We start from the raw sequence: 12,720 nt of genomic DNA, 5'->3' as shown, positions 1-12,720 counted from the left end.
ACGCAGTCTACCCTCGAACGTACGTTTAAATATGTGAAGATGGTCTGCATGACCTTGGGTGATCATACTTGCACTGTCATGCTTTCAATTGTACTCTGAATGACATTCTTTAAGTGAAACACAGTCACTTTTAGTGATGTGCTGCTACATTCATGCTATGCTAATATGTCTGATTTAATACAGGAAGCAGGAGCATGCAAAGTAAATGCCTCCTACCTCCAGCACTGAAAGAGTTAAACATCCTCAGAATATGCAGCCATTTTGGCTTCAAGAAAACTGCATGCCAGAAAATCAAGTGGATATCTTAAAATATTGCAATCGTACATAGACTGCTCACATGGCATCAGATACACCACATCAGCAGTTAATGCGAGTAAAAATGTTGGTGCAATGGGACTACTCTAAATGAGGCTACTAGAAATGGGAGCGAATCAATTGGGACCGGCGATGAGTTGCCATGGTTGTTTGTAGTTTCACTAGTACGAGAGCAGGAACATGGATTCCCATTGATGTGGGATTTAATGGCACTATTAAAATGATGCACACAATTCAGCGTGAGGCACAGGGCAATTGTTCCTCATAAAGAATGAGTTTACCAACGCATTAAAGTAATGAGAGTGCAGTAGCTCTGTGCATCCTGCCAGTACACATATGGTACAAATTATAAAGAAGGAGCTGCAGTAAATGGGTAGGAAATAATTGACTGGTAGCAAATAAGTAAGAAAAAGTAGTTTCTATGTATGTATATGGTATTTCTATACAACAAATGTAACTAAAAGGTGGCTGAGTGGTGCACATAGTCACACACAAGCATAGAGTCAACGAGCAAGAGGATATGAGCTGGATTTTGGGCAGTCATATTAAGGATGTACAGAAGAAACCAAAGGGAATCCTAAATGGTGGTTAAATCAAAACATTTATGCCAAGGACTAGAAAGCGAGGCAATCTCTTTAACCAACCAATTCAACAATGGAATAGACATATGACATCTTCTGTCTCCTAGTCTTTAAAGATGTCGAAATTTAAATTTCTGTCCTGAGTAGTGAAGGAAGAGATTAATGTGGTGATGCTCTTTACTTGTAAAGAAATGTTGAACGCATGTGGCCATGAAAGGCACAGATTTTGCACCTCAGTCAGCCAAGTTGGCAAGCTGGGATTCAAAAGTGGTTGTGATTCATGGTAGCCCATCTGGGAAATGCCTCTGCGAACTTCATTATTTGTTCATGTTTTTTGTTGCTTGTTTAGTGTTTTGTGCACTGCTGCCAAACACCACTTATGGTCGTCACCAGGCTTAAACACTATGGGTCCAAAAAACACTTCCGGGTGACAACCAGGGGCCACATTACAAATACAAATTACATTTTGATTGTTTGCACCCGGTGAACCTTTAACAAGGTGCACCGGGCATAAATAGTGAAAATGGGCCCTATTATGATGAACGCGCTGCCCCCAGGGCAGTCGCTAACTCTTGCTGTCTTGGGGGCAGCTCATTCAGGTGAAAAACGGAGCGGCTGCTTTACAGCCGGTCCGTGTTTTCAGAGTGCCGGCGGCAACCTGCCTGCACTTTTGAAGGGGATTAGGATTAGAGATACTTAGTGGAGTGGTGTGGCTCACTGGTTAGAGGCGGCAGACCCGGAAGCAGAGGTCGGTCAGGGACCAGGGTTCGATTCCCGACGCGGCAGGGTCTTGGGCCAAGGTAAGCGGACTCGATAATTCTCGCCTCGGTGCCTACTCTAATCATGGATCACACTCAGCAACTCAGGGCAATAGCTTGCTTAATCTCCACTTACGGCCCCACCAGCGCCGGGGATGCTTGGTCTTCACCTTGGAGATGCCCAGTAAGGGACCATCTCACAGGGAAAGCCAGAATGGGTTCCCCAGCAGTACACAGCGCCGGGACACTCTGCTTGAGTAGCTGAGCGCTCAATAAAACACCAGATAACATAAGTGGATGTCTGGGGGGTCCATATGACCCCCTTTCCCCCACCAGAGGGTTGCCATCAAGGGGCGCACTGACAGTGCACCACCTTTTAGGTGGCGCACTGTCAGTGCGCATCCTGGGGGCTTCTTTGCCTCTGCGTCCACGTCGGTAATACGGCACAGGCGCAGAGGCAAGGGGATTCCCTCGTGTGCATGAGGCATGCCCCAATGCAAATGAGGGAACGCCTCCTTGAAGATAGCGTTGGCGCTTTATGTGTGCCAGCGCTATTGGTATTACAGAAGGGGCCATGGTCCCTTCTGTAATACCAAAGTACCCCAGTGGTGCCCAAAGCGGGCACAAACACCCGTTGCGCCCCCAAGCCACTTTATGTAATACAGCCCCTGGTGTGCGTCTTTTGTACTCTGACTCTTGTTTTACCTATTATTCGCTCTTTTTTTATACTCCTATTTAGTGGATGTACTATTACTCTGTTCTTTTGCCTTGGTCTTAAAGGGACCTTAAAGTAACAAAAAAAAGCAGTTCTCTTCTCACTGTCCTGCATCTCTATCAACAAAAAAAGGCCTTCTAGAATGTTGTGTGCGGGTTTTGAGATGTATTGTGACATACCTATTGGATGGCCCTTATAGTGGGCTCTTTGCTCCTAACTTAATTTCTGTCTTTCCAAAATGTTTTGTTTGATCTTGGAGGCACTTGGCACGCCAGATGTGTGGGTTTAGATCTCATCTGCATCACAGTCTTGTCTGTATCTTGCAGTAAGGTGATCGGTCTTATTTAGGCATCTACATACTGCTCTTGCCGCTCTTCGCCAACTAACCCTTTTCTGTCCTTTTTTTCCAGTTCTAGGAGATATGCGTGACCCTCTTACTCAATAGACTTGGCCATAGTGCATTTTTCATTTCAGGGCATACATCTGGACTCTCTGTTCCTTGGTCCAGGAGTGTGCAAGATGGTACACAGTAGATAACACGTTTCCAGCTACCGAATGGAGCCTGGGATGGGGCTTAAGTATGCAATCTGCGGGAGTTAGTATCCATTATAAGTAATGTTTTAAGAGTTGCATGCAACGAGAATTTACAGGGGTTCACACGAGGAAGAATATCAAGGAGAGAACTAAAGGCTGTGCGTCTAACAAGTAATCCCTTCCCAACCAACGTAAATCTGACTTGGATACACACACACATTTAATTGTGTATTTACCTCGTCTCTTGCAGACACCCCTTTTTTAAATGGGCCCCACTTGAGGAAGACCAGGCTTAAGTATTTGTCTGATACGCACCTTAGCACATCACTCTCTTCGGCTTCTTCATGTTCTTCCCCGCTTTCCAAGTCCATCGATAGGACAGAGCCAAACGGCAACTTGGGCTCTCCAGTGGTAAATCTGTAAACACGGAGATATTAATACCAGTGGCGTTCCACTAGCCACACAAAGATTACTTTATGATTCAACACAATTATATATTCAGTACTTAGGCAAATACATGCAGTTTTTCAGGAGGCAGAAGTAGAACAATTACATGATTCGATTCAGTGTCATATATATGCGGAGTGCTTCTTCAGCAGTTCACTATTGGCTTCGATTATGGACTTTCACGTTTGCGGATTGACATGAGAAGGTTGATGCATACAGTGGTAGGATCTATGATTTAGATCACCCTGGGGTCTACATTGTGTCTTATAGACATTGAACAGCATTTAAGTTGCACCTGAAGGGTCGGTACTATTGAAGGTTACAAGGCTGTAATCAGTTTTCAAGCAGATAAGCATAGTTTCCTTTTACTTGACAATATCGTTATAGATTTTCATAGTAACAACAGTAGCCAACATAAACCCCCCACGTCCACCCAAACCTTTCCAGAAAAGTACACAATCCTGACGTACTATCTTAACATTTTAAGTCACCTATGTAACATGCTGCTTCGCACATACTGCACAGATATATCACGTGTTTAAGTTTAACAACTACACGTCCTTTACATTTCTACACATCAAGTGGCTCCTCATCATCCTCCTCCTCGATTTCTCCATGTGCCAAATTTAATTACACCGATTCCCATCCCATTTTTCTCCTCAGGTGTCTATCTACACATTTAAACTTTTGCCCCACCCCACATTCAGCCGAGACACATCGCAGCAGTTTTTTTCCCATTGAGTCTTTGTTGGTTGCTGAATTTGGATCCAGCACGCTGCTATACATGTCTTTGCCACAGTCAGACCCAGTTTGATCACCTTGGACATGGCTTAAACATACTTGGTCCAAGACACAAGTCCTAGAAGACACAGTCGTGCCATTGTTTGTAATGCCATAGCTGTCAAGACGCTAAATTTTTCAACCATTTCCGTCCAAAAATTCAGTATTGCTGGACATTCCCACCACATGTGTATGAATGTACGTACAGCTCTTTTATATTTTGGACACTGATCCGCAGAATCCGGATTCATCTTGTGCAACCGCTGTGGTGTTACATATACTGTGTGGATACACTAATAATTGATAAACTTCTGCCTTGCATTACGGGGAACCTTCATGCAGTTACTGGAAATTACCACCAGACTTGTCCCTCTATGTCCTCTCCCAAATCCTTTCCCATTATGTCTTGAGCATGGCAAACTTCCAGCCTTTGGCAGAATCAGCTGTATAGCTTGAAAATGAGCTCACCTTCTTCCCTGCATTCCTACCAATGCATGGTTGACACGATGCATGTTGGGCTCTTGGGGGAAAGTCCAACCACAGCTATCATAAAGCTGCTCCCAAACCCACATAAGCCACAAAATATTTATTTGCAACCTGCTACTTATTGGAGAAAGCAGCAAATCTCATCAATCTTCCGCCTTTATGCAAATCACCCAAACACTGCAATAAATCCTCTTCATCATTAATCTGCAGAAATCTCAGAATACATGGACACAGTGCTGTATGCCACGGGATCAGCTGTGGCAAATATATATATAGTAACTCTTCACCACTCTAGTAACAACCTTCCTCATCTTGAGTATCATTCTGAGATGTGCTACCAAGTCTACATATCCCTTCTGCGGTAATAAAAAGGAGAGCCAACAATCTAGTGGGTTTCACAATCTGCTGCAGTAACCCTGTCACTGGATCTCGCTCCAAAGTATCATACCAAGGGACCACATATTGCAACTATGTCACTCCAAAGCTCTAAAGTTCAAAGCCTGCAAGCCGCCCCTTCCCACAGGAGCATCAGGATGTCCATATTTTCGATCTACCAGTATAACTGCCGCTATAGGTTGTCCAGCCGGTAGACGCAGAAATATGGGATGTACATGGGTTTTAACACATATAGTACCCAGGGTAGCATAATCATTTTACTAAGAGAAATGCGGCCCATTAGGGACAGAGGAAAATGCACCCATCTACATATGCTTTTTCCCAGGCAATCTAATAACATGTTTACATTGCAAGTTTGTACTTCATCCAGATCAGTGCTCATCTGGATCTCCGAGAATCAAAATGGAGTAGTCTGTATGTGCAACTGAATACTCTCCCCTCCTTCCTGTAGTCCATAGTTCATGGGGCACATGATCGATTTGGTAATACCGAGTTTAAAAAATGACTGACGTCCCACTTCATTAATTGCATTCTCTATATATACCCCCAAGTAGCCACTGGGTCCCTGGTGGTCAACAGAATGTCATTGGTATACAGTGATATACTCATGCCTTTCAAAGAAATGCCCATGTTTGTTCCTCTGAGTTGTATCAGTTGTACCAGTGGTTTGATTATTAGCATGAAAATCAACAGGGAAAGGACCACCCCTGTCTCATACCTCTCGGAACTGCCCGCCTCCCTGAGAGTCTATTTCCCTACTTCACCCTGGCCATAATACCAGCATACAGAAGGTCCACCCATCTCAGGAAATCCTAGCCTAGGTCCTATGCACCCAGAGTCCGCCTCATAAAGACCCAGTCCAGAGTAGGAGCATCAAGAGTTGCAACTGCACTCTTCTCACCACTTCTTGCGGCTTTTTCCATGATAAGGAAAGTTTTCCTAATATTCGTGGTGTGCGCATCGTTTCTAAAATATATCTTTTGAATTTAGTAATTAAAATGAGGGGTGGGAGAGGTTTAGCTACTGCCAAAAAAATGGCCCTATATTCCAATCTTTCCTCCATCAGACCATTCCATATCATCAAAATGTGTTACCTATTATTGTTGATAACCTGGTAAAAAGAGCATTTTAAAAAAAAGATGTTTTCATTTCAGTTTCACATCATACACATATATAGCCAACATGTTGTTTACATTTATACATCTGTCGTGTATACACTTTGGTTAATAGGAATTTTTTTAAGTGTACATCAACTAACAAACTCCTGCCAAAGAGTAGGGGTAAAGGGCACCAGGCACTGCACTGTTTATTCCATATTGCCATCCACATGTCCAGTAAGGTCCAGGCAGGACTGGGGCCCATCAACCTTGCCCTTAACACTCTATACCTGCTCAATGGAGCTCCAAGGTGGGGGAACCATTGTATAACCGGAAAATGCACCACGATTAAACGATGGTGGACGCTTATATAAGGGGAATTGCAGCGCCCTAGTCAACGCATGCCATAGGTCCAAGATCTGCTGGAAGCTTAATATCTGTTCTCACCAATTTCATTCTAACATGTTCATAGATATTCCATTCAGCCACTTCTTTTAGCCATGCATCTGCTCCGGGCATTCTAGAGCTGAACCAGAGGATAGCCAATCGGCACCTGACAAGCAGCAGTGCAAAACATATATATTTTTTCATTTACTGTATTTTTCGTGCGATAGGCCCCAAAACCTAACAAAAACACTTGCGACCTGAGCCGCAGCTCTTCTGATAGCCTGGGGTTATACATGTCTGCCACTTGCCCCAATACTCTTGAACCTCAGGTATGTCCATTTGAGATGGTGCTATGCAGGGCTTTAAGTGGGCCAGGTCTTGCTGATGCTCAGCACCAGCAGTTCTAAAAAGCAGGTGCTGAGACGGGTCTCTATCGGGCTCTCCATTTTTACCCTCAGGGTGAAAAGAAATCTTAACTCTGAAGCAGTGCCACCCTTAACTGCCTTTGAGGTAACTTCAAAGAGACTTGTTATAGTTCTTTCACAGTCTCATCATTTCAGAACTGAAGCATTTTCAATATTTTATACAACAAAGCCATACTTGTTGCTTATTAATCTCACACAAATGACAACCATTGGCAAAGCCAATAGCCCTGACTTGTTGTAGGCGTAATTTACTTGTTGTGATATATATCTATATGCAATGACAGAGCGACACACTATGCTAAGCACCAGGCCAAAATTTGGGGGGGGTCGGGGGGGGGGGGGGCTGAGAAAGATTTCCGGGGGGGCACAGGGGGCTAATTCTTCCAGCCATAGGCAGAGTGGCTCTAAGAAGGGGTGAAAACACAACAAAAGCCTCATTAACAAGTAAATGGTCTTTTAAAGACCTGTGAAGTAGTCGGATGCGGCTGCAATAAGATGGACGCCAGCCCGCGAAGCTGTCTCAGCCTGGGCTGACACACACGACGGGGGGGGGGGTCTACGCCCCTTTGAGAGACCCCCTAGATTGTTCGTTCCACTTAAAGCCCTGGTGCTATGTCACCTCAGTTTGTCTGCACCTGGGCAGTGTGCAGGTCACGTGTTTTCAATCTTGTGAAGCTCTGCAGGGCTGGGGTACGGACAGTGCAAATAATTAAACCGAATCATTCGAACATGACAATTGGTGAAAGCTTTACAAAGAAGGATGAACGCATCTTGCCATTGTGCGCCTTGGAGTGGTTTGTTACAGTCAGTTTCCCGTTTCTGTCTCACACGTAAAGACGGCGTGCTTGTATCTTCGTTTGATAGTGGCAGACTCTGCGCGACGGGTAAACTGCATGCCCCCCCCAATCTGGACCTGCACTGGACCCGTGCATGTAACAGTAGTTGTACTATGCGCACGCTCAGATTCTGGGGCATGATGGCCCATATGTCATCTGGGTCAGTTCCCCATGCGTAAGCGCTTCCTTCAACAGTGCTTTAGGTCATCCTGGGCGCATATACATGAAGGGCTGGGCGAGGCGGGTACCACGGATACTGGGTTCCCCTCCGAGTTGCAGACTCAGCAGGATATGCTAACAGGTGGGGCGATGGGAATCCCAAGGCATTTAAGGGGACAGCCGGCCATAAGCCACCCTGGGAGGGGTGGTGTAATTGTGCAGGCGCTGGAACAGCTTCTGTAGAAGCAGCGGCCCAGGCGAGGGGGGGGGGGGGTCTCCCCTCTCACCACTGGGGTCTGACAGCTGGGAGACAATGATTTGACTTTCCAGGGTAGGAGGGTCCTGCTGCCAGAATTGAATTCCCCCTGGTGTAAGTTATGCATCCATCCCTGAACAGAGGGGTCTTGGTTTATCAGAGTAAGCCCACTGGGAGTTTAGAAAAGATTGGGGCACCTGTCCAGTAGGGGCATGCCGGCCTCCGGTCCTGTATGCGCTTGGACTTGTTTTGGCTGGTCCTGGTAGAGGCCCGGGAATCAGTAGGATGTAGGTAAAGATGCCTACCTTGGTGGGGGGCCCAGGTTGTGACGGTGGCCACCCCCAGAGCTGTGGAGGAGTTACAGGGCGACCCAGAGTCTGCAAGGTACAGAAGGGTACTGTATGCAGCAGCACAACAAGGGTGCTAAGCCAAGGATACCCAGGGACTTCTTAGCATTGTCCCCTGGAAGACCGACAGCGCCCCGTTAGTCCTATGGGCGGTTGTGGGTCTGAGCAACCGGGGGGCTGCCTGGAACGCTCCGCCCACCTATTGGGGGCCTGAGGAAGGGCGTGGACTGGCGGTCCACTGATGGGAGGGGTGGCCCCTCCCAAAATTGGTAACCACCGATTGGCGACGGCCACGGTGTAATTTGGCTCATCAGGCAGGCAGGCGGCATAGGGGCTGGCCTGCCGTTGGATCGCCCGTAAGATAACCCACCATGTTGGCATATTTGTTATGCAAATAAACCTGCAGCACTTTTCTCCACTAACAAGGTGTCTTGTGGTTTATTTATGCCTGTTGCTGTATGAGAACTGAGGAGTGTTGCCGATATTGGCACTATGGACCCGTGCATGTAACACTAGTTGTACTATGTGCGCGCTCAGATTCTGTGGCATGATAGTCCATATGTCATCTGGGTCAGTTCCCCCTGCGTAAGCGCTCCCTTCAACAGTGCCCTATTCATGGCCGTGTCTGTGTCACTCCACTCCGTCATGAACTGGAATTGGGAAGCTTGATAATACGCCTCTATGTCCGGAACCGAGAGCAGAGGCCTCCTGTTCTAATGCACATCGCATCGCACTACTCTTAACCCTACTTCTCTATTTTACCAACACTATGCAGGTCACTGCAGATTCTAATTGCATCATTATCGTATGTAGAATATGGTACATTCCGCACTGGAATAGATATAAGCACCTGGGAAGGATCAGAGTTTTAAAAATGGCTATTCTGCATGCCTTGGACAAGGCAATAAAATCCAGTATTCTATTTTCCCTTCAATATCCGCTACCAATCTACACACGTTTAACCTTCCTGATCAGTGGTCACCTGGATCTCAAGGTACTGGAAAGCTTTGGTGTCCCAAGGTATATTAACTTGCAGGAATTGCTCTGATGGTACAAGGCACAACGCTCCGACTAAAAATATTACTGACTTCTGTTTATTGACCTGCAGGCCCATTTTCTACCAAATCAGTTTAGCTCTGCCAGCAGGATCTGTAGGGACACCGCTGCACACGATAAGTAAACCAGCAAATCATTAGCGTACAAAGACACTACATGCTTACTGTTCCATGTCATAATAGCCCAACCTTCGAGCACATTCCTCAATTTACATGCCAGGGGCTCTAAGGTAAGTGCAAACAGCAAGGGTGACAATGGGAACTACAGGGTTGTGCCCCTCTCCAGTTTCCATTCTTCTGACACCATTTTGTTCATTGCACTCGTTCTTAGAGCTTGGTGAACAAGTTACTTACCTTCGGTAACGCATTATCTGGTAGAGACAATATCTAGCTGCAGATTCCTTACCTTTGAAATCCCCAGGTGTCAGACTGGATCTGGAAACTTTTGCATGAGCAGTACACCTGCGGGCCATCAGGTGTCTCAGTTCGGTTGCATGTGGTGTGACGTCACGGTCACCTATATAGGTGTTTGGCAAACTTGTGCAGGGATGCCCACATTGCTGTTTGGCAGATGTCTAGGACTGGAACACCATGAGTTAATGCTGTTGTTGCATCTTTTCCTGTGGTGCAATGGACCCATAAGCCCTCAGGTGGATGCTTTTTTGCCACAGCATAGTAGATCTTGATAGAGAGAATGACCCAGCGTGAAATGGTCTACTTCTGAACTGCCCGACCTTTTATAGCTCCTACGTAGCCCATGAAGAGTTGGTTGTCCACCCAAAACTCTTTTATGTGGTTGAGGTAGAATGACAATGCTCTTTTTGAGTCCAGACGATGGAGTCGTTCCTCCTCTGTAGAGGGATGTGGAGGAGCATGAAAGGTAGGCAGGGTGACATATTGTCCCAAATGGAATGGGGACACCAATTTAGGTAGAAAAGAGGACCGGTGCGAAGTACAACCTTGTCTGATAATACCATAAGATAGGGAGGCTTGGATGATAAAGCCTGCAGCTCACTCACCCTCCAGGCAGATGCTATTGCCACGAGAAAAGCTGTCTGATGGTAAGCAGCTGGAGGGGACAATTGTGTAGCCGCTGAACAGGAGCACACATGAGGTTAGTGAGAACCAGGTTCAAATCCCACTAAGGCATGATAAAGGGCGAAGGTGGAAACATGTACAAGCCCTTTCAGAAACCTATGAGGGTTTGTCAGGCAGCTGCAGTAAAGTGGACAGAGCAGAGTAATAACCCTTGAGAGTGTCCGGAGCAGAGCCCTGCTGGGCAAGGGTAAGAATTAAGAGAGAGAAGAATATCAGAAAGAGAGGCAGAAAGAGGGTCATAGACTTTTATGTTCAATATTTTACAAATTGTTGCCAACAGCAGGCATACACCATTTTGGTGGCAGGCAGCCTGGCTGCCAAGTTAACTTTACAAACTTCAGGAGAAAGGTCAAAAAGTACCAACTTTTGCAGCTCAATCTCCACGTACGGAGGCAGAGAGATGACAAGTTTGAGTGGATGATTCTCCTCTGCTGCTGTGACAGAAGATCCTCCCGAAGGGGTAGCCTCATCGGAGGATCGATGCTTATTTTCTGAATCTTTGGAAATGAAACTCTTAATTCCCAGTCCGGTTGTTCTTGATCTTGAGAACTTTGGCATGGGCAGAAATGTTCACAGGAGGCATGAGCTCCACTTGTGGTGTAAAGCTTTGCTGAGCGATAGCCACCTTGGAAACTCCAATGCGCAGAACTGCTAACAATGTGTGTTCTCCTCTGCAGCGAACAGATCTAACTAAGGCTCTCCCCATTGCTGAAAAAGACTTTGCGCCACCTCTGAGGGAAGACGCCATTTGTGATCCGCTAAGCATTGACGGCTGAGTTTGTCCGCCCTGGTGTTCAGAGAACCTCCTAGTTGTTGAACCACAAGAGTTATGCCCTGCTCTTCCAGCAATGTCCAGAATTGCAGGGCATCTTGACAAAAAGCTCATAACCTCACCCCACCCTGCTTGTTGCAGTACCACATGGTGGTGGTGTTGTCCATGAACACTTGCACCAATTTCCCCTTGACCGAGGGAAGAAGTGCTTTCAATACCAGTCAAATCTCTTGGAGCTCCAACAGGTTGATGTGGAGTCCGGATTCCACTGGAGACAGAGTTCTCTGCTCTCCACCTCTCCCAGATGGCCACCCCATCCCATGAGTGACACATCTGTCACCACTGTGTGATCTGGTTGGGGAATGGAGAAGAGTCTGCCTCTGACCCAATCGCGGTTCGTTAACCACCACTGCAGGTCCTTTGCAGTTCCCTCAGAGATATGGACCATGTAGGAGAGATTCCCCTGATGCTGCGCCCACTGGAACTTCAGGTCCCACTGCAAAGCCCATATATGCCATCTGGCATGATTTACCAGCAGGATGCCGGAGCCCATGATGCCCAGCAGCCTTCGAGTCGTTCGCACCGAAATCCAGGATAGAGGCTGAAACATCAGTATCATAACCTGAATATCCTTGGCTCACTGCTCAGGAGGATAAGCCAGGAACTGTATTGTGTCCAGAGCAGCTTTGATGAAAGGGATCATTTGAGAAGGAGTCAGGTGTTACTGCGGCACGTTTACAGTGAACCGCAGCAAATGCAGGAGGTCCGACGTAGTCTGGAGGTGGGAGACGACAGTCTGGGGCAAGGCAGCCTTCAACAGCCAGTCATCGAGGTAGGGGAAGACTGAAACCCCTAACCTGTGCAGATGAGCTGCTACCACCACCATCACCTTGGTGAACACGAGGGGCACTGCTAAGCCCAAATGGATGCATGGTGAATTGAGAGTTCTTGTGGCCTACCTTGAACCGCAGTTAACGCCTGTGGCCAGGCAGGATGGGGATGGGAAAATACGCATCCTGCAAGTCCAACGCTACCAGTCAGTCTCCTTGGTCTAGGACAAATGTTAATATTGAAAAAGTTTATGTCAATGTACGAAATGATATATGAACATGAAAATAAATTCCAATCACTGTTGTCAAATTCACCCGATACGACCTCTTCATCAACCCTGAGTCAGAAATATGAGGTCAGGCAGGCCCTCCGACCTAAGTCTGAGGCAATTGATTAACAGATCACAGCTAGGGTGGCACGTAACCAGCAGGACAAACGCCAACAG

The 12,720-nt window shown here is 46.6% G+C and overlaps 1 protein-coding gene across 1 annotated transcript in view; it reads right to left on the bottom strand.

Annotated features, from left to right (window-relative positions):
- The window catches only part of HYDIN (HYDIN axonemal central pair apparatus protein), a 2,467,744-nt gene that overhangs the window by 1,437,307 nt on the left and 1,017,717 nt on the right, over nucleotides 1-12,720 (bottom strand). The window contains exon 24 of the mRNA XM_085640020.1: nucleotides 3,219-3,320. Coding sequence (XP_085496146.1) covers nucleotides 3,219-3,320 — 102 coding nt within the window. The remainder of the gene's footprint in view (nucleotides 1-3,218; nucleotides 3,321-12,720) is intronic.

Source organism: Triturus cristatus, chromosome 12 (genome assembly GCF_964204655.1).
Source record: "Triturus cristatus chromosome 12, aTriCri1.1, whole genome shotgun sequence".
NCBI classification, from domain to species: Eukaryota; Metazoa; Chordata; class Amphibia; order Caudata; family Salamandridae; genus Triturus; species Triturus cristatus.
Note: the sequence above shows the minus strand (reverse complement) of the source record. Positions and strands in the feature narration are given on the sequence as shown.